Source organism: Aotus nancymaae, unplaced genomic scaffold (assembly GCF_030222135.1).
Source record: "Aotus nancymaae isolate 86718 unplaced genomic scaffold, 86718_ANA_hifiasm-v0.15.2.pri h1tg000076l, whole genome shotgun sequence".
Lineage (NCBI taxonomy): Eukaryota > Metazoa > Chordata > Mammalia > Primates > Aotidae > Aotus > Aotus nancymaae.
Genome location: NW_026988491.1, coordinates 19,300,340 through 19,322,174, shown reverse-complemented (window position 1 = coordinate 19,322,174; position 21,835 = coordinate 19,300,340). Strand labels below are relative to the sequence as shown.

The 21,835-nt window shown below is 56.1% G+C and overlaps 1 protein-coding gene across 3 annotated transcripts in view; it reads right to left on the bottom strand.

Annotated features, from left to right (window-relative positions):
- PRR5 (proline rich 5) overlaps nucleotides 1-21,835 on the bottom strand; it is a 56,137-nt gene that overhangs the window by 25,566 nt on the left and 8,736 nt on the right. Inside the window, exon 2 of one of the 3 annotated variants that reach the window (XM_064368202.1) lies at nucleotides 8,517-8,633. The exons of 1 other annotated variant lie outside the window; for it this stretch is intronic. In XM_064368202.1, coding sequence (XP_064224272.1) covers nucleotides 8,517-8,623 — 107 coding nt within the window. In that variant the 5' untranslated portion in view covers nucleotides 8,624-8,633. Of the gene's footprint in view, nucleotides 1-8,516; nucleotides 8,651-21,835 lie in introns of those variants that run through there. One more of the 3 variants, XM_064368201.1, reaches the window with a different exon arrangement.

Below are 21,835 nucleotides of genomic sequence, written 5' to 3'. Positions count from 1 at the left end.
GCTCCCTAGTCCCGTGTCTGGGGACACAGGCTCTCTACCTCCAGTTTCCTGTCTCTAAATTGGGAATGGTGACAGCGCCACCCCCAGAGAGCTTGAAGGATGAGTCGCAGGCCCAGGGGAGAGGTTGGTGGCTGGTCATACCCTCCTGGCTGGGATGACGCTCCCCTGTGAGAAGCCCTAAGGTGTCCCCAGCCCTACAACAATGTCACAGTAGAGCTGCCCGCCCCTCAATTTTCAGTCTAAAAAAAGTTGAAACTCCAGAGGGAAGTCCACTAGGAAGCCAGCTGTTCCCCGATGGCAGCCACTCGGGAATTCTGACAGCTGCAGATGCGCTCCCAGCCCCGTGGCAGCTGCCAGGGTGGGTAGGAGGTAGTGGAGACGCCTGGGCCAGCCCCACCCAGCCCTGCATCTGCTGGGAGAGCCTCTGGGGCATGGGGGGTGGCGGGACTCCTGGCCACTATCCCCAGACCCCAGATGGAGGTTCAGGGGCGCCTTCCCAAGTTCTGCCCTGCAGCCCAGGCCTCCCTTAAAGCGGATGGTGGCGCCACTGCTGGACCCAAGTCAGGCAGAGGCGACGGCGGTGTAGCCGGGGCTGCCGGAGCCCCCGAGGCTGGCATCGGCCCTGCTGTCCTCCATGACCTGCTCTGAGCTGCCTATGTCCTTCCTTCCTGTTCATTAAACGTCCTGGGGGCCTCTAGCCCACTCTGGTCGCCCTGCCTGAGGTGACCCTACACCACGGGGCCTCTGGACGAAGTCTTCCCTCCAAGCTGCCACTGCCTTGGGGTCTGGTGTCACTCACACCACCCTCCTCGCCATCCCTCGAGGCCCCAGGCTGGAGCTGCGCTGGCTTCTTCCTGCCCCGGGAGCTCCATCCCACTGTTCCGGCTGCCGGAGGCTCTCCCTCCACTGCCCTCCCTTACGGCTGTGCGGGAGAGCCAGCTGCTCTGACCACCGTCTTCTCTTTTGGCTAGACCTCCCCATGCCCTGCCTGGCGTCACACTGGTTGCACAGAGCAAAGCCCAGTGAGCACCTGTCAGGGAACACCTGCCTTCGAACACCTGGACGCGCCCTTCCCTGCGCAGAGATCTGAGCATCTCTTGGGCTCCTCGCCCTCGTCATTCTCCAATCTACACTCCCCACCCCTGCCTCCTCCCTCTGCGGATCCTGAACTTCCTCCCATCCGCAGGTTAGTCCAAGGTGCAGGCCTGGGTTTGAATCCCAGTACTATGCTTCCCGGCTGGATAACTCGGCCAAGTTACCTAACCACTCAGTGACTCGGTGTCCCCGTCTGGACAATGGACTTCTCAGCGCAGCGCCTACCTCCGGGGATGTTGTGACCTCAGCACGTCCTGCCCTGCCCTGCCCTACCCTGCCCTGCGGCCTTCTCTGTGAAGCTCTAGGGAGGGGCTCACCTCTACACCTTGCCCACACCTGGCCTGGGCCCACCTACTCTGTGGCTTCTCAGTGTCTAACCACCAGCCCCCAAGTTACAGGAGAAGACGCAGAGGGACGTGTCCAGAGTCACACAGTCTGGTACCCGCAGAGGCCCCTCCCCCACCCCCATGCTGCTCAGGACCTCTGCTCCTCTCCATCCCCACCCAAACCCTCGGGAGAGGGTGGGGTAAAGGTGTTTGGTAAACAAGACTTGCTGCGGGCCACTCAGGCACAGAGAAAGGGTGGCCAGGGTAGGAGGCCCTCATGTGACCCAGCATCTCCCAAAACAGAAGCAAAACCGCAGCTGCCCCTCCTGTCCCAGCAAAGAGAGGCCCATCGGGGCACGTGTCAATGTCCCCTGGAAACCACAGGGGACTCTGCCATGGCTTCTGTATGCGGCCTTGAGTGGAAATGGCCTGTGACCTCCCTTCTCCAGATGTGGACTGCCTCCTCTAGGAAGCCCTCCAGCCCTAGCAGGCAGAGCCCTCCCAGGGCAGGGCTTTCCATCTCAGGAGGGCCAGGCCAAGTCCCAGCAGGGGGGTCAGCACTTCCTGAGCGCTGGGCCGGTACAGGAGAGAAGAGAAGGGCGGGACCCTTAGGGAGGCTCCAGGGCGCCTGGCAGCGCTGAAACGGGCGCGGCCAATGGGGCTTGGGCTGAAGAGGAAGGGCTGAGGCCCTAGGGGCTGATCTGGGGGAACTTGCCTGTGGCTACCCTGGCTAGGGCCACCACTGGGTTGTGTGGGGGTATCTAGGCCCAAATGGCAAAGCCAGGCTCCACCCCATCTGCCCTGAACAGGCCCTGGAGGGGGACAGGGGCGTGTCCTTGGCCTCCCCTCACTGCCTGCCCACCCTCAGGCCCCTGTGACTCACATTCCACCTCCACCCTCCCCTTCCCCGGTGGGGAGGGGCTGTGGGTGGGGGGTCAGAGTGGCATGCCACCACACACACACACACACACACACACACACACACACAGGGAAAGGAGAGTTGCTCAGGGTGTGGGTTTCCGTGACCACCGGAACAAATTATCCCTAACTCAGTGGCTGACAGCAACTCAAATTCATTCCCTCACAGTTCTGAGGTCAGAAGTTCTTTTTTCTGTTTGCTTTTTTGAGATGGCGTCTCATTCTGTCACCCAGGCTGGAGTGGCACAATCTCAGCTCACTACAACCTCCGCCTCCCAGGTTCAAGTGACTCTCTTGCCTCAGCCTCCTGAGTAGCTGGGATTACAGACGTGCACCACCATGCCTGGCTAATTTTTGTATTTTATTTTATTTTTTTTTTTTGAGACGGAGTTTCGCTCTTGTTACCCAGGCTGGAGTGCAATGGCGCGATCTCGGCTCACCTCAACCTCCGCCTCCTGGGTTCAGGCAATTCTCCTGCCTCAGCCTCCTGAGTAGCTGGGATTACAGGCACGCGCCACCATGCCCAGCTCATTTTTTGTATTTTTAGTAGAGACGGGGTTTCACCATGTTGACCACGATGGTCTCGAACTCTTGACCTCGTGATCCACCCGCCTCGGCCTCCCAAAGTGCTGGGATTATAGGCGTGAGCCACCGTGCCCAGCCTAATTTTTGTATTTTTAGTAGAGACGGAGTTTCACCATGTTGGCCAAGCTGGTCTCGAACTCCTGACCTCAGGTGATTTACAGCCTCGGCCTCCCGAAGTGCTGGGATTACAGGTGTGAGCCACTGCGTCCAGCCACCCTGTTCTGAGCCTCAGTTTGCTCATCTGAAAAATGGGAGTACTGAGCTCACCTTAAAGGTTGCTGTGGGGATGAAAGGTCATCCCTAGGACCCAGCACAGACTAGGGTATAGGTGGTACCCTTGCTGTGAATGTGGAACGGTGTTGCTGGGGGAGACATGGGTGCAGGGGTGGGGCGGGTGGCTGGAGTGGTCACGGCCTCAGCTGGCTCCTGTCCAGGACCAGCAGGGTGCAGACAAAGTCCTTTAGGGCCCCGCCCCGTGCTCCAACCCTAGCTATGGAAGCCAGCTCTTGCCACCAACACCCACCTCGCCCTGGCCTCAGCCAGGACGTGCACCCTCCTGTGTCCCTGTATCCTGGCCCCATGTCAGACCGGGGTTCAGACCCCAGACCCTGACATTAGCAGGGGATCCTGATTGAGTCCCTTTCCTCCTCTGGCATCAGTTTCCCTATTTGTAAGCTGAAGACAGTCACCCTAGCCTGGAGGTGGATTTGTGTGGAGTGAGAAGTGAAACATCGCCTGCCCTGCGCCAAGCTGGCGTCTTGGGGCCAGGCACTGCTCCTGCCTGCCTGTGCCTCCACTTCAAAGGGGAAGTGGGCCCAGCTCTCTAAAGCCTCAAGCTTTTGGGAGACACAGGCCTGGCATGAAGGAAGTGTCCCATCAGGGTTGAGGCCCTCCAGCCCAAACACACGGAGGGGCTTGTGTTGGGATGGACTGCAGGGGTGGGGCTGGGGGAGCTCCTCCCACCCCCAGTGGTCGGCCCTGCTGGGGGTCCCAGAGGTGAGGGCAACTGGCGGGGCGCTGGCTCAGAGGGCTTGGGCACCCCCATGTGCCCTCATGGCATTTTGGGACCTGCTCTGGATCTGGGAGTTTCTCTAGATTTGGGAGTTTCTCTAGAGCCTCTGGGGCTGGGGGAGGCAGGAAGGAATGGCAAGATGCATCCCTGAACTCCTGAATTTGGGTGCCAGGAGACACAGGCTGGGGCCAGGCCTAGGGCACAAGCACAGAGCCCACGGAGGGTATGCCGACAGCTAGGGCCTGGAGGGTCACTGGGCCGCCTGTCCCCGCCGGAGCCTCCAAGCTGGGCACCCTCATGCCCCAGCTCCTGAGGCTGGCGCAGACCCTCCTCCACACAGACCCTCCCCCGGGGCTACTTCGGCTCTGCCTGCAGGGCACACCCCCGAGGCCACTCATGTCCTGCCTCCTCCTCCAGCGGGAAGATGTGAAAGCACAGCCTGCTTGGCCCCACAGCCCAAGAGCACGGCCTTCATGGCTGGAGGTCCCACAGGGGTGCAGGGCCAGACCCAGTGAGGAGCGACCTGGAGCTGCCTGGGAGCTGGCAGGGAACAGGGACAAGGGACCTTGAGGAGGGAGGGAGGGAGGAAGGGGTTAGGATGGGGGGCCCGGGGAGTGGCAGGTCAGCGTTCACGTCTTTATCTGTCACCCCATCAGCCTGGGAGAGCCCGATCGGGACATGTCTCTGCAGCCTTGGCACTGGGCGGCAGACCCGTCACAGGCTGGAGACAAAACCTTACCAAGAGATGAGGAGTGGGCACTCAGGAAACAAGCTCTGGGGTCCTGGTTTAGGTTCTGTTAGGGAGGCCAGCCTGGCAACCACAGTTCCCTTACAAGCATTTCCTGGGCTGAGTGCAGTGGCTCATGCACGTAATCCCAGCACTTCGGGAGGCTGAGGTGGGTGGATTGCTTGAGCTCAGGAGATCGAGACCAGCGTGGCCAACAAGGTGAAACTAGTCTCTCTAAAAAATTAGCCAGGCATGGTGGTGGGCGCCTGTAATCCCAGCTACTGGGGAGGCTGAGGCAGAAGAATCACTTGAACCTGTGGGGATGGAGGATATAGTGAGCCAAGATCATGCCACTGCACTCCAGCCTGGGTGACAAAGCAAGATTCTGTCTCAAACAAAACAACAACAAATCTCAAAAAGCAAAAACAGGTGCGATGGCTCACGCCTGTAATCCCAGCATTTTGGGAGGCCGAGGCAGGCGGATCACAAGGTCAGGAGATCGAGACCATCCTGGCTAACACAGTGAAATCCCATCTCTACTAAAAATACAAAAAATTAGCCGGGTGTGGTGGCAGGTGCTTGTAATCCCGGCTACTTGGAGGCTGAGACAGGATAATCACTTGAACCTGGGAGGCGGAGGTTGCAGTGAGCCAAGATCGCGTCACTGCACTCCAGCCTGGGTGACACAGCAGGACTCCATCTCAGAAAAAAAGAGAGAGAGAAAGGAGAGGCAGACTTGGATATGCAAATGAAGGGGAGGCACAGATTGGAGCCACGCAGCCACAAGCCAAGGAGCCACCAGAAGCTGCGAGAAGCAGGGAAGGCTCCTCCCCTAGAGCCTCTGATGGGACTCAGCCCTGTGACACTTGGACTTCAGAGTCTGGCTCCAGAACTGCGAGGGAACACATTTCTGCTGTTTTAGGCCACCAGGTTTGTGATCCTTTGTTACAGCAGCTCTGGGAAGCTAATATAGTCTCATAGACAGAATGGGGTGTATCCTGGACTCATAAGGAGCCCACAGCTTAGAAAGCCCCCCACAGAAGGACCACTGCCCCCAACCCAGCACAGACTTGGTGTCCTGGGGGGCCCTGCTAGGAGCGGAAGCAGGCAGACAGGTACCAGAAGGAGTGCCCTGGCCCCTACGGTTTCTATGCAGGGACTGGGCTGGGGAAGGCACTTTTGTCTCCGTCTCCCACACCTGCTGGGGAAGACAGCCAGGGCTCAAGGCTCTGCTGCTTCCTGTGCCGGTGATGGGTGAGCTGTGCAGGTCTCCTGGGTGCTCTCTGCCCTTCTGCACCTCTCGGTGGGGGGTGCTGGGAATACCTCCCCCACTGGGCTAGAAGAGTGGCAAAGTCAGTTAAGGGGGGTGAACGGGGCTGGCCCAGGACCTGGCACACAAGAGGAGTACAGGAGGCTGGGTGCACGCCTGCAATCCCAGCACTTTGGGAGGCCAAGGTAGGCAGAATGACTGAGGTCAGGAGTTCGAGACCAGCCTGCCCAACATGGCGAAATCCCATCTCTACTAAAAATACACAAATTTGCTGGGTATGGTGGCAGGTACCTGTAATCCCAGCTACTCCAGAGGCTGAGACAGGAGAATCGCTTGAAGCCGGGAGATGGAGATTGTGGTGAGCTGAGATGGGGCCATTGCACTCCAGCCTGGGCAACAAGAGTGAAACTCCGTATCCCAAAAAAAAAAAAAAAAGGAGTGCAAGAAATGGCTGTGCCGGGGCACTTGGAGCTGATACGGGCCTAAGGGCTGGGAGACCCAGAGAGACCCAGACCCAGAGCCCGGGAGGTGCCACGGGGAGGGGCTGGCATTTCTCTGCACTCTGCCAGGCTGCTGAGTGAAATCTGATGGGGGGCTCCGGCAGACTCTCTCTGCAAGGCCTCCCTGAGCTCTGAGAAGACACTTGAGACTCAGAGCCAACTCCAGGGTCACAAAAGGTGGGGTGAGGGCAGTGTGTAAGCCCTCAGAGCCAGCACCCAGCCAGTGCCCCCAGCTATCTGGGGACCCGAAGCAGGATGCGCCAGCTCGGGGGTGGGAGGGAGCTCACCAAGTGGCTGTGGGTGGGTGCTCAGGAACTGGCTGACTCCTGTAGAGCCCTCCAAATGCCATCCCTACAGGGACACCCTGACACGGGTCTCTTGCGTGAGTCTGGGCTTGAGCTGTGAGGTACAGAGGACCTACTGTGTGCTAAGTACTGTGCTGAGGGCTTGATTTCGCATGTCCAGATTTTATCCCTATAGCAGCCCCGTGAGGTGGGCACTGTTATCAACCCGTTTTATGGATAAGGAAATTGAGGAGCACAGAGGTGAAGTGACTTCCTTAAGACCACGGAGTAGGGAAGGGGCAGAGCTGGGATTTGGAATAAGTCTGTTTGGCTCTTTCCTCTAAATCACAGTAGAGAACAAGGAGAGAGATGGCTTTTATCTCAATACTGGAGGACCAGAACAGGATTCTTTTTTTTTTTTTTGAGATAGGGACTTGCTCTGTCTCCCAGGCTGGAGTGCAGTGGCACCATCAGGCTCATGGCAGCCTCCATCTCCCTGGCTCAAGTAATCATCCCACCTTGGCCTCCCAAAGTGCTAGGATTACAGGTGTGAGCCGCTGTGCCAGGTGGAGAACACAACTCTTTTTTTTTTTTTTTTTTTTTTTTTTAAAGATGGGGTTTCACCATGATGGCCAGGCTGGTCTTGAACTCCTGACCTCAGGTGATCCACCCACCTCAGCCTCCCAAAGTGCTAGGATTACAGGCGTGAGCCACCGCGCCCGGCAAGAACACAACTCTTAAGACACTGTGCAGTCGCTGGGTCAGTAAGATTTCCGAACAGGAGTCCTTCCTTCACTGTTCCCACCCCAGCCCTCCCCATAGGGAGGAAGGCAAATATCCACTGATGGAGAGGGAAACAGAGGCAGGCACGAGCCAGCCCTCGAGCAGTTTGCGACTCAGAGACAGAAGAGAAGATGTTTGCAGAGGGTCTCGCTGGCAGCCCTGCACCCACCATGACGCTCACAATGCATTCAATGAACTGAAAAAAACGTGTCTCCAAGTGACAGCCGGGTTCCTGGTGGCCAAGACCACAGCCGGGGGAGCATCTGGCAAGATTTCACTGCCAGGTGTGGGGGCGAGGGGGCAGCGTCCGCAGCCTCCCCGAACAGCCTGCCTCACTTTCCCCCGGCCCCCATTTTCCTAGGGAGCAGAGACGCTGGGGAGTTCCACTAAATCAGCCTTCTCTTTTCCAGATCCCAGCCTCGCTCCTCAAACACAGCTGGGGGAGGGGGCTTCCCAGGCCCCTGCTTGTCTGGGAATCATCCCCGGAGGAGGGTCCTCCAAGGACCGCCGCGCAGCGCCGCACCCCTGCTGACAGCTGGAGGACAGGAGGCCTATCCAGGGAAAGCGTAAGGAACCTTAAAGAGACACAGGAAGCCTGAGCAACCCACCCACTGCGCCCCGAGGCTCCCTTGCTCAACTGCAAAATGGGAAAAATACTTCCTGCTCCGTTAACCTCCCGGGTTGTCACAAGCACCGGAGTGGAGACGTGAAAGACTCCGGGTGGGAGGAGGGCACGCGAGTTCCAGGCCCACCCCGCCGCCCACCGCGGGGCGCTTCTGGGCCAGCCCCGGGAGCTGGCGGCCTCGCTCCCGTCCCGGTGTTCTGGAACCACGCGGCACACAACTTTGCTCCAGGCCCGCACCACTCCGGAGGAGCAAGTTCTCTGCAAACTGTGAAGCGCCGCGCCGCCTTCGGCACCGTTCCCGGCTCGGGGCGGCCCGTCGTCCACGAACAGGCTCGAGGGTCCCCTCGCCCGGCTCCGGGACCCTGGGCGGGCCGGGAGGGCGCGGCCTTACCTGTTCCAGGTGGCGTTGGCGCAGGCCCGGCGCTGCTGCGTGCCCCGCTCGTCCGCCGCGGCGGCCGGCTCTCTCTTGCCCAGGTCACTGAGGCTGGGCGAACTCATGAACTTCAACCTGCGGAGAGTCCTCATGGTGACCCGAGCGCCCCGCGCCGCGCCCTGCGCCACGCCGCGCCGAGGGCCCCGGGCCGGCGCTGCGCCCTCTACGCGGAAACTCGGGCGAGAGCAGGAAGCCGAGCGGCCCCGCGGGGTCCCGCCCCGGCCCCGCGCCTCCGCCTCGGGTCCCGCGTCGGCCGCCCCGCCGGGTTAATCATTGCACGGAGCCGCACACCGTGGAGCGCCAGGCGCGCGGCCAGCACCGACCAGGCGCAAACGGAGACCGGGGGCGGGGGCGGGTCGCGGCTCCCCGGGGGGCGGGGCATCGTGGACGGGGCGGGGCCTCCGGCGAGGGGGCGTGCACAAGAGGCGGGGCCGGCGTCTCCGCGGCCGCAGCTGCCAAGACGCTGCGCTGGGCCTGCCCTCTGGGGTCGTGCTCACCCTCCTCCCCTCTTCCGAGGGCCCCACGTGCGCACAGGAAACCAACACGCAGAGGGCGCACAGCCAAGCCCAAGCGTCGCCCCCCGCCCAGCACTGCGGTCGCACCCACACGATGTCCAGCGACCCCGGTGGTCTCTCCCTCCACATCCCTCCCCGCAAAGGCGGTGCCACAGAGGTGCCTCGGTACCCCTCACCTGAACACAGGCTGTTCCCCGCCCCCCAGTTCTCATGAGGACTTTGGGTAGAAGCCTTCAGTCCTCTCCGGGCACCTTTGCTCAATAACCCACCCTACCCGGGCTCAGCCTAGACCCCCTCGGACAGGACTTGAGCATTGCCTGGCTGCCTGGAGGATTTGCTGGAGCGGCGGGTTGAAGAAGTAAAGGATTTGCTACTTATCCCCCACCCCAGGTCTCTTGGATGGTAAAACCAAGCAGTCTCCCAAGTCCCTGTGGTGGGAGCAGAGTGAGCCCAGTGAAGGAGGGCACAGCTGGTGCTTCCTGCCTGCTTTGCAGAGCAGGAAGGCTCTTTTAGATGGCGGATCTCACATGAACTACTTCCGTCAGGTAGAGGTTCTTCTCCCCATTTTCCAGCTGAGGACATTGAGGCTCACAGGGTGAAATACCTTGCCCAACATTGTGCAATCAACAAATGGCAAACTTGAGCCTCACCACACGGAGCGTCCAGCCCTTTGCACAGGGCCCTCTTCATTTCCCAGCTTCTGGGATTCCCACAAGGCTTGCCAGACCCTTCCATCAGATAGGGGGCGACAGTCATAGCTCCAGGAGCTGGGAGAGCCCCATATAAAATGTAAGAGAGAGCCGGGCGTGGTGGCTCATGCCTGTAATCCCAGCACTTTGGGAGGCCCAGGTGGGCGGATCACCTGAGGTCCGGAGTTCAAGACCAGCCTGACTAATGTGGAGAAACCCCATCTCTACTAAAAATACAAAATTAGCCAGGCGTGGTGGGTGGCAGGTGCCGGTAACCCCAGCTACTCGGGAGGCTGAGGCAGGAGAATCGCTTGAACTTGGGAGGCAGAGGTTGTAGTGACAGGGATTGCGCCACTGCACTCCAGCCTGGGCAACAAGAGGGAAATTCAGTCTCAAAAATAATAATAATAATAAAATAAAAATAAATAAAATAAAATAAAATGTAAGAGAGGCTTGTGAAGAGTCTTTGTTTAGTGCAAATCAACCAGTGTCTCCTGAGCACCTCCTGTGTTCCAGACACAAATACCATGGTCTTCAGGAGACAGAGCCGTAAACAGACAAACTCGCTCATCAGTAAAGCAGATGGATGGGTCGGTTCATCGCACAGGCAGCAACAGCTGCTTTATGCACTGTCAAGTGCTGGACATGTTTTCTTTTTCTTTTTGAGACAGAGTCTCACTCTGTGGCCCAGGTTGAATGCAATGGCACCATCACAGTCACTGCAGCCTCGACCTCCTGGGTTCAGGCAACCCTCCCACCTTAGCCTCCTGAGCAGCTGGGACTACAAGGTGGGTGCCACTATGCCTGGCTAATTTTCTTTTTCATTTTTTTTTGATGATGAAGTTTTGCTCTTGTTGCCCAGGCTGGAGTGCAATGGCGTGACCTTGGCTCACTGCAACCTCTGACTCCCAGGTTCAAGCAATTCTCCTGCCTCAGCCTCCCGAGTAGCTGGGATTACAGGCACGCGCCACCATGCCCAGCTAATTTTTTTGTATTTTTAGTAGAGACGGGGTTCCACCATGTTGGCCAGGATGGTCTCGATCTCTTGACCTCATGATCCACCCGCCTTGGCCTCCCAAAGTGCTGAGATTACAGGCATGAACCACCACGCCCGGCCCCCTAGTTAATTTTTTAAATAGAGATAGGGTCTTGCTATGTTGCCCAGGCTGGTCTCAAACTACTGAACTCAAGCAGTCCTCCCGCTTTGGCCACTCATAGTGTTGGGATTACAGACATGAGCTACTGCACCCAGCCCATGCTCTCAAACTCACAGGAACACTGTATCTTAGATCCCAAACCAAACTTCATAGCCAGACAAGGATTCCCTACCTTATCGGTATAAAAAGAAACATATAAAATTACTAAAGCATGTACTGAATTGTCTCTGAAAAGAATTAAAACGGAGGATAAGCCCAGATCCGTGACTCCTCAGAGGGGCCTTTGAGACCTGCTTGCCCTCCGGCTGCAGGTCCCTCCCCCGCCCCAGAACGTCTTTCAGAGAAGTTAGAGAAGTTAGCAGTCCCTGTCTCTGACCGCCTTCACTCTCAGTTAGGCGCAGGGGTTGTCCTCTTGTCACCAGATGACTTTCTTTCCATCCTATGCCATAAACCAGGAGTGCAAGAACCATAACTTGTTCGCTGCTACAGTCCCTGTGCCTAGTACAGAATGGGTGCTTCACAAATACTTGATTTAATGGATGGATGAGCATTTATCTCGTAAGAGTAAAGGGATTACACTGGACCACACTGGTGAAAATGCCTCACAAAAGCGTCCAGGCTAGGCCGGGTGTGGTGGCTCACACCTGTAATCCCAGCACTTTGGGAGGCCAAGGCAGGTGGATCTCGAGGTCAGGAGATCAAGACCATCCCGGCTAACACTGTGAAACCCTGTCTCTACTAAAAATACAAAAAATTAGCCGGGCGTGGTGGTGCATGCCGGTAGCCCCAGCTACTCAGGAGGCTGAAGCAGTAGAATCGCTTGAACCCGAGAGGCGGAGGTTGCAGGGAGCTGAGATTGCACCACTGCACTCCTGCCTGGGCGACAGAGTGAGACTCCGTTTCAAAAAAAAAAAAAAATCTCCAAAGCAGCAAAGCAGAGCCGCTGGGATCCGGACGGGATGAAATGTTTCCCATGCTGGAGGCGGGCTCTCGGGAGGGGGCTGGCTTTGTGGGCTCAGCTGAGCCTTGTGGGAAGAACTTGCTGGCCAAGGGCAGGGCATGGCTGGCAGGAGAGGCCAGCTCCAGAAGGGAGGGAGGCTTGACTGCCTGGGGTAAGAAATCAGAGAGAAATGGGCGGCCGGAGGTGGGAGGCAGGAGGAGGGAAGTGGATGGGCGGTTGCGGGGCTGGAATGCTGCAGGCATCTGGGCGAAGTGACCAGCCAGAAATTCCGGAGGTGGGGATGGCTGAGGAATTTTAAAGATATCTTTCAAAAAAGGCACCTCTAGTCAGCGTTAAGGAATTAGCTGTAACCTCTTGCTGGCCCCAGCCACAGATGTGTAAAATCGTCTACGCCCAGGAGCCCAGCGCCAGGAGGGCAGTGGGGGCTCAGGCAGAGGTGCTGCCACCCCCGGTTTGGGCTGTGACGGGCAGAGAGGGCACAGCTGCGGGGCTGCACAGCCCAGCTCCTTGTGCCAGAAAGCCCAGGCAGAGGCCAGGAGGGGACAGAGCTGTCACAAATCCTCAGAGCAGGGGACAATCAAGGGACGAAGGGCAGAGTCCAGCCCCTAAGTGTGTTCTGTGTGGTCTGCAGTGTTGGAGGGAAAAAAAACCCAAAAAACCAAACTGCATGCAGCCAACATTTTACAACAGAGATTGACACAGAAACCCGGATTCTGGCCACCCTGGAAGCATCAGGTGATGGGCCTGCCAGGGCCTGAGTCCCACGTGACAGCAGGCACCAGGGCTCTGGGTGCCCACCCAGACCTCCTCTCACTTATGGGGCTTTCTGGGTCTGATGAGGGGGCTGGGGAACCCAGAAATTGTATTGCAGAGGGGTCCCCTGGGCAGGGCTTATTTGTGTCTGAGACCCAGGGAAGGGAAATGCCCCTCTGCTAAGGAAATGAGAGACAAACAGACACATTCATATGTCCCCAAAGCCACCAGAGTCACCCCCACTCCAGACTCACTCACACCCCCCAAAGCCACCAGAGTGACCCCAACTCCACACTCACACCCCCAAAGCCACCAGAGTCACCCCCACTCCAGACTCATTCACACATCCCCAAAGCCACCAGAGTCTTCACAGACTCACTCACACATCCCCAAAGCCACCAGAGCAACCCCCACTCCAGACTCATTCACACACCCCCAAAGCCACCAGAGTGACCCCCGCTCCAGGAAGGTGCCAGGCCCGATGGCATCAACCACGTCCTCTTCTCCCTGGCACCCAAACTCATTCCAAACTCCCCTGGCCAGTGGGGTGTAGGGGGGCCAGTAGAGGACCCCGGTCACCAAGGGGGACCCTGATGTCCTCAGAACTACCCTTCTGAAGGGCTGAAACCCCTAAGCCTGGCTCAGCCCCTCACTCATAGACTAACCACTGGACACCCAGGGACCAGAACAGACCGGTAAGCCAGGACAGTTCATGACGCCAGGAGTCTGAGCTCTAGTCCACCAGCAATCCAAGTGATGCCGTGATCTCTGGGACACCAGCCAACCGAAGGGAGGAGACAGCATACCCCTGAAGGGGCCAGTTCGGGCCCAGGGAGGGGCACTAGAGGCAGGGTACAGGCGGCCACTAAACCTACTGCCCCGTCTTGTCCCCACAAGGCTGTCCAGTGGGAGACCAGTCCCATTTTACAGACAGAACCAGAGGCTCAGGGAAGCCAAGGCTCCTGTCCAAGGTCCGAGTCAGCAAGTGGTGGAACGGATGCTGGAGCCCGGCCTGCCGAGAGGGAGAGAGAGACAGCCTCCAGCTCGCCCACTCTCCCAGGGGCACTGCCATCCGTCAGGTGCTGATCTCAGCTGTCCGCGCCCTGCCCACGTCCCGGGCACTGCCTGCTCTGGAGGGGCACTTCTGCCCCCTGGTGGCAAAGCCTGGTGTTCCCGCAAAGCCAACCCGAGAAAGTCCCTCTTGCACCGTGAGGAGCAGCCCGGTCAGTCCTGGACAACTGGGGAGAGGCCTGGCAATGTGCCGGGCACAGGAAGTCATGGAGATTGCCTAGCTCTGTCCCCACAGTCTCTGCTATCCAGGCACGTCCTATCCCTTCCCTGGGGTGGGCGAGGAGGGTGACACCACTGCCCTACGAGGGCACAGAAAACATTCACGCACAGTCACTGGGCACACCAAGGGCTTGGTGACGACTGCTGGGGTGGTCACGTGGCAGGAGATTCCTGAGTCAGAGCTGCTACGCTCCAGAAGCCCAGGGTACCGGCGGTGACTCCAGCGCCAAATGGGCAAGGCCCCCTCTCTGTGCACCGATTCTCAGTGACTGTCCCAAGGCCTCGTGGCCAGTCAGTGCCCAGGGCAGGATGGGTGTGAGGCCCATCAGAAGCAACACGTATTGTGTTTCACTAATGGGAGAATCCAATAGAGACTCCCTTGTGCCAGGTTTGGGGTGGGTGGACCGACAGTAAAGCTGGGCGGGCTCCTCCTCTCTCAAGTTCCTACAGAAGAAATGTTCCCCTCTGGTGGCCCTCCAGCCAGGATCAACTGTTATTATTTCCATTTCATGGATAGGGAAACTGAGGCTGTGTGGTGAATACAGCAAGGGACAAGAAAGACACAGTCCCTGCCACCATGAGGTGAGCCCACCGTCCCATCCTGGCTCTGCCATCTATTATGTTCACATCCTGGCCAGGCGCGGTGGCTCATGCCTGTAATCTCAGCACTTTGGGAGGCTGAAGAGAGTGGATCACTTGAGGTCAGGAGTTCAAGACTACCCTAGCCAACACCGTGAAACCCTGTCTCTACCGAAAATACAAAAAATTAGCCAGGTGTGGTGGCACATGCCTGTGGTCCAGCTACTTGAGAGGGTCAGGCAGGAGAGTCGCTTGAACCCCAGAGGTGGCGGTTACAGTGAGCCAAGATCTGGCCATTGTATTCCAGCCTGGGCGACAGAGCAGGACTCCATCTCAAAATCAATCAATCAATCTGTTCATGTCCGCCTTGAGGTTTGAAGACGGATCGTCTTTCCTTACGTCTTCTCTTGACCATCTGAGCTACCAGGACTCCATCTGGCCCCTTCTCCACCCTGGTGGTCTGGTCCTGTGCACTCGTGACACGTGCTCTCCTTTTGCTCTGATCTCAGTTCTAGGGGCCAGTTCTAGGAGCGGGCTCTGGCCAACAGGTCCCTGGTCTTAATACACCAGACGTCACACACGCACCTGCGTGAGATTCTCTCTCCAAGCCACCTTCCCACCTGTCAGCCAGGTCTTGTACATCAATCAGTTTCCAAAGTCTCTTTCGGGGCAGGTGTTTTGTAACCGGATTCTCGTCTCTCAATAGATGCCTCTGTGGTACAAGGAGGTGGCTGTCCAAGTTCGAACACGGCACTACAGAGAGAGCCAGGTTTCAGAATCTCCCAAACTGGGTCTGCCCTCAGCTCCACCACCTCCTTTGTGTCCAAGTTGTCAGAATCAGCTGGATACAGTGGCTCACGCCTGTATTCCCAGCACTTTGGGAGGCTGAGGCAGGCAGATCACCTGAGGTCAGCAGTTCAAGACTAGCCTGGCCAGCATGGCGAAACCCCGTCTCTACTAAAAACACGAAAAATAGCCAGGCAGGGTGGTGTGTGCCTGTAATCCCAGCAACTAGGGAGGCTGAGGCAGGAGAATTGCCTGAACCCAGGAGGCGGAGGTTGCAGTGAGCTGAGATCGTGCTGCTGCACTCCAGCCTGGGTGAGAGAGCTGGACACCATTTCAAAAAAAAAAAAAAAAAAAAAAAAAGTTGTCAGACTCAAAATGGAGTCACTTGTGTTTTAAAAACCTGACAGGCTGGGCACACTTTGGGAGGCCGAGGCAGGTGGATCACCTGAGGTCGGGAGTTTGAGATCAACCTGACCAACATGGAGAAACGCTGTCACTTAAAAAAAAAAAAAAAGAGAGTGATCACAAAAGGCTCTACAAAAACCACAACCTTGCACAAAGGCCACAGCAACCATAACCAAAATACCTCTGCAAGGACATCTGCTCAGCAACTGCCTGTCCAACCTCGGGCTGGTGCCACCCTTGCTACTGATCTTCACAGCCAGGGATAATAATCTCAAAACAGGCTGGGCACGGTGGCTCACACCTGTAATCTCAGCACTTTGGGAGGCCGAGGCGGGCGGATCATGAGGTCAAGAGATCGAGACCATCCTGGTCAACATGGTGAAACCCCGTCTCTACCAAAAAAATACAAAAATTAACTGGCGTGGTGGCGTGCGCCTGTAGTCCCAGCTACTCGGGAGGCTGAGGCAGGAGAATTGCTTGAACCCAGGAGGCGGAGGTTGCAGTGAGCCAAGACTGCACCACTGCACTCTAGCCTGGCGCCTGGCGACAGAACAAGACTCTGTCTCAAAAAAAAAAAAAAAAAAAAAATCTCAAAATTATGTCATAGTCCTCTTTTTTCCTTTAAAAACCTTTGTCTTCCTTCAGATCCCTGAACACACACATGGTTTACTGTGGCACATGTATTCCCATCGCAATGCCCAATTCCTGAAGAAATATCATTTTCTTGCAGACAGCTCTTCTCTGCTTGCTATTTTATTGTTATTTTTTGAGACAGTCTCACTCTATCGCCCAGGCTGGAGTGCGGTGGTATGATCTTGGCTCACTGCAACCTCCACCTCCTGGGTTCAAACAATTCTCCTGCCTCAGCCTCCCAAGTAGCTGGGATTACAGGCATGCACCACTGCACCCAGCTAATTTGTGTATTTTTAGTAAAGACAGGTTTTACCATGTTGGCCAGGCTGGTTCTGAACTCCTGACCTCAGGTGATCCGCCCGCCTCAGCCTCCTAAAGTGCTAGGATTATAGGCGTGAGCCATAGCGCCTGGCCTCGGCTTGTTATTTAGGTTGATATCTGCAATTCCTTCTCTGTCAAGCTTCAGTCTCTTTGTCCTTGGAGTGGGGAGATAAGACCACATACCTCCTGGGGTTAGTGAGCACTTATTATGGGCCAGTGAGGGGCATCCACCCTTGCATTCCACAGCACTCCAAGGCAGGCAGCTACTCCCATCATCCTAGTTTACAGATGGGTTAGTTGGGGCTCTGAATGGTTAGGTGATTTATTCGAGGTCTCACAGCTGGGCCAGGATTCAAACTCAGGTGGGCAGGCGGGCTTCAGTGTCCTCCCTACACTAATGAGGACCATGGGTGTCTGGCAGTGACCCAGCACAGAGCGTCTGTGCAGGGACAGCAGTCGTCTTTCCATTTTTTTTTGAGATGAAGTCTTGCTCTGTCGCCCAGGCTACAGGGCGGTGGTGCGATCTCAGCTCACTGCAAACTCCACCTCCCGGGTTCAAGCGATTCTCCTGTCTTAGCCTCCCGAGTAGCTGGGATTACAGGTGCCTGCCACAACACCTGCTAATTTTTGTATTTTTAGTAGTGGCGGGGTTTCACCATGTTGGGCAGGCTGGTCTCGAACTCCTAACCTCAAGTGATCCGCTTGCCTCAGCCTTACAAACATAAGTCCCCATGCCAGGCCAGCAGCCACCTTTTCTCTTGTTTTTTGAGACGGAGTCTCACTCTGTCACCAGGCTGGAGTGCAGTGGCGTGATCTCGGCTCACTGCAACCTCTGCCTCTTGGGTTCAAGCGATTCTCCTGCCTCAGCGCACCCCCCAAGTAGCTGGGATGACAGACACCCGCCACCATGCCCGACTAATTTTTGTATTTTTAGTAGAGATGGGGTTTCACCATGTTGGCCAGGCTGGTCTCGAACTCCTGACCTCAGGTGATCTGCCTGTCTCAGCCTCCCGAAGTGCTGGGATGACAGGTATGAGCCACCATGCCTGGCCTTTTTTTGAGACAGGGTCCTACTCTGTCACCCAGGCTGAAGTGCAGTGGTGTGATCATGGCTCACTGCAGCCTTGACCTCCTGGGCTCAGGTGATCCTCCCACCTCAGCCTCCCTGGTAGCTGGGACTACAGGCACACGCCACCATACGTGACTAGTTTATATTTTTGGTAGAGACAGGGTCTTGCTATGTTGCCAAGGCTGGTCTCGAACTCCTGGGATCAAGCAACCCAACCACCTCGGCCTTGGCCTCCAAACACACCCTGATTTTAGACTTTCAGCCTCCAGAACTGTGAGCGGATGAAATTCTGTTATAAGCCGCCTGGCCTATGGTGACTGGTTATGGCAGTCCCAGGACACAAACATGTTGCCTTTCCCCATACAGAGTCCGTGCCCTGTCAGGCTCTGGCTTTGACCTCCAGGAAACCCCATGTCCAGATAGGGAAAGGTCCCACCCCAACACTGCAACCTCCGCCTCCCGGGTTCAAGTGATTCTCCTGCCTCAGCCTCCCGAGTAGCTGGGATGCAGGTGCCTGCTGCCACACCTGGCCAATTTTTGTATTTTTAGTAGAGATGGGGTTTCACCATATTAGTCAAGCTGGTCTCGAACTCCTGACCTCAAGTGATCTGCCACCTTGGTGGAGCGGAGACAACCTCATTCCCTCTAGCCCTGGTTTCTCCAGGCAAAAAACATAAACTCCAGGACACAGGAGCCGGGAGGAGTAACCACTGCAAAGGCATCCCAGCCTGGCAGTGCAACACCGCACAGCTGAGCCTGACCCCGTGCTGGGAGCTCATGCACTCCCTTTTTTTTTTCTTGAGATGGTGTCTCGCTCTGTTGCCTGGGATGGAGTGTAGTGGCATGATCTTGGCTCATTGCAACTTCCGCCTCCCGGGTTCAAGTGATTCTCCTGCCTCAGCCTCCCAAGTAGCTGGGACTATAGGTGTCTTCCACCACACACAGCTAATTTTTGTACTTTTAATAGAGATGGGGTTTCACCATATTGGCCAGGCTGGTCTTGAACTCCTGATCTCAGATGATCTGCCCGCCTCAGCCTCCCAAAGTGCTAGGATTACAGGTCTGAGCCACCGCACCTGGCCGAGCTTATGCACTTCCTAACCTTCATGTTTGCAGTCACCCTGCCAGGCAGGCCCAGGGAACATCCCCACTGTGCAGACCTGCAAACTGAGGCTTCCCACGGCAGGCGGCAGAACGGGCCGGGACTCCCGGGCTGACTTCCCGCCTGTATCCTTCCCAAGGCACCTTCTTGGCTGGTAGCCTTTTCTTCGAAGAACCTTGGGCGGAAGGAATGCCACTTGGGACGTCAGAGTTCACGCTGCGATGTGAAGCCCTGCCTGACGCAGCCCCAGGAGGAGGAGGAGATGGGTGTGGGCTTGGTGAAGGATTTGGGGGCTGTGGGATCTGGAGGCTCAGGCGGCACTTTTTCACTCACTCTTTCATTGCTCTTCCAAACAGCCCTAGGAGGCAGGAATGACTATTCCCAGTCAGCAGTTCAGATCCCACACGGTAGGTAGGCAGGAAACAGCCCATTAAAACTTGGCCTGCGTTCCTGAAGGCATCAACTGAGCCCACAGAGCCGACTGTGGAGGTGATGTCGGCTCCTCTGGACACTGCCAAAGCCCGGGCTTCCCTTGTGGAGGAAGAGTGTCCACCTGGGGTGGCATCCACCAGCCATGCCCCTACTTCCACTACCAAGGTGGAGGTTGCAGTGAGCCAAGATGGAGCCACTGCACTCCAGCCTGGGCGAAAGAGCAAGACTCCATCTCAACAAAACAAAACCAAACCTCTGAGATAAGCTCCCGTCCCCACCACTTTTCCGTGGCCCTTCTGCCCAAGCCCTGTGACTTCCGTGGTGCGAAATCCAAAGGTGAAGTCCCAGCCTGCATGAAGCTCAGTCCTTGAGCACACTTGGTCCCTAAGGGAGGCTACTTAGAGTATTTGTTGACCCTTTTCAGATAATCTGGCTACAGAGAGTCTCCGGAGTGTGGTTCCCACTTACCGCCCAGATGCTGCAGGGATTATCCCACAGGAATTTCCAAGCCACATCTGGCCCTGGGGGTGTCTGATAAGGGATGAAAGATGTGTACAGATGAAGATGAGACACCAAGCTGGCAGGTGGCTAAGCTGGATTCCTCGGAACGCCAAAGATGGCCTGCGGTTTAGCAGAATGATTGGACGTAGGTGGGTAGGTTCGGTAAGGTCTCGGTAAGAAGTGGTAATAAATGGGAGGGTTGTTATTATATTGCCTTCATCACATGAAGAGGCTGGGCAATTTAGAGAACTGGAAAACCTGAAAATGCCCTTCCTGCCTATGTCCTAGAAATGCTAGATAAGGCACAACCAACCAAACGCCTCCACTCCCTATAAAACCCCACGTCTAAGAGGAGTCCCCGCGACTTCTCTGGCCCCTCCTGTCGGACCACAGAACCTCACCCGGGAGCCTGAATAAATTCCTTCGCATTGGGGAAAAAAAAAAAGAAAAAGAAAGAAACGCTAGATAAGAAATTATAAACATCTACAATCAGCTTGCAAGAAAGTGAGGAAGATCAGGAGCCAGCATGATGACATTATAATTCCCCTTAAGATATATATTTATATTATAATATTATAACGTGTAAGATATAAGATGTAATACCACATTAAAAAAAAATTTTTTTTGAGATGGAGTCTTGCTCTGTTGCCCAGGCTGGAGTGCGGTGGAGCAATCTCGGCTCACTGCAACCTCCACTTCCCAGTTCAAGCAATTCTCCTGTATCAGCCCCCCGAGTAGCTGGGATCACAGGCATGCACCACCACGCCTGGTTCATTTTTGTATTTTTAGTAGACATGGGGTTTCACCATGTGGGCCAGGCTGGTCTCGAACTCCTGACCTCAAGTGATCCACCCACCTTGGCCTCCCAAAGTGCTGGAATTATAGGCGTTAGCCACTGAGCCTGACCACATATAAGATGTAATAGCACATTTAATACTGATATTACTGAAGGCCAGCACAGGGCTTGAAGTATGCAGTTACACATATGGAGTGATTTTCTCACTGCCTTCACGGATCAAGCCCTCTAGAATGGCAGCAATCCCACGTGGTTGGCTGTTGCTGCCGCCCATTTCACAGATAAAGAAACTGACCATCCCCCTTGCTAGTTTCAAGCCTAAGCAGTTTGGTTGTACAGTCTGTGTTCTTAACTATTACGCTCTACTAATTGAACTCTAACTATAATAGTAACATTATTGAACTCTAACTATAATAGTAACTATAATAGTATAATAGTAACATTGCAGGAATTTATTTATTTATTTTTTTTGAGACAGAGTCTTGCTCTGTCACCCAGGCTAGAGTGCAGTGGTGTGATTTCAGCTCACTACAACCTCCGCCTCCTGGGTTCAAGCGATTCTTCTGCCTCAGCCCCCCGAGTAGCTGAGATTACAGGTGCACACCACCACAGCTGACCAAGTTTTGTATTTTCAGTAGAGACAGGATTTCACCATGTTGGCCAGGCTGGTCTAGAACCCCTGACTTCAAGTGATCTGCCCGCCTTGGTCTGCCAAAGTGCTGGGATTACAGGTGTGAGCCACTGCACCTGGCTAGGAAAATATTTTGAACTAAATACTCAGACAGGCTGGGCGTGGTGGCTCACACCTGTAATCCCAGCACTTTGGGAGGCCAAGGTGGGTGGATCACCTGAGGTCGGGAGTTCAAGACCAGCCTGACCAACAAGGTGAAACCCCGTCACTACCAAAAATACAAAAATTGGCCGGGCAGGTGGCAGGCACCTACTGTAGTCCCGGCTACTCAGGAGGCTGAGACAGGAGAGTTGCTCAAACCTAGGAGGCGGAAGTTGCAGTGAGCTGAGATAGTGCCACTGCACTGCAGCCTGGGTGATGGAGCGAGACTCTGTCTCAAAACAAAACAAAACAAACAAACAAAAAAAACGCAGACATTAAGTGAGAGTGTGGCAGCCTTGTGGGGTGGAGAGACGGTGTTGAGACAGAGGGGTTATTAAACTATGACAGCAGCCAGGCGATCAGGCACAGAGCAAGCAGGATGCTGAGAGGCGAAACCGAATTCTTCATAGGACGCCAGAGGGATTGAGGGGTTGAAACCTTTTTTTTTTTTTTTTT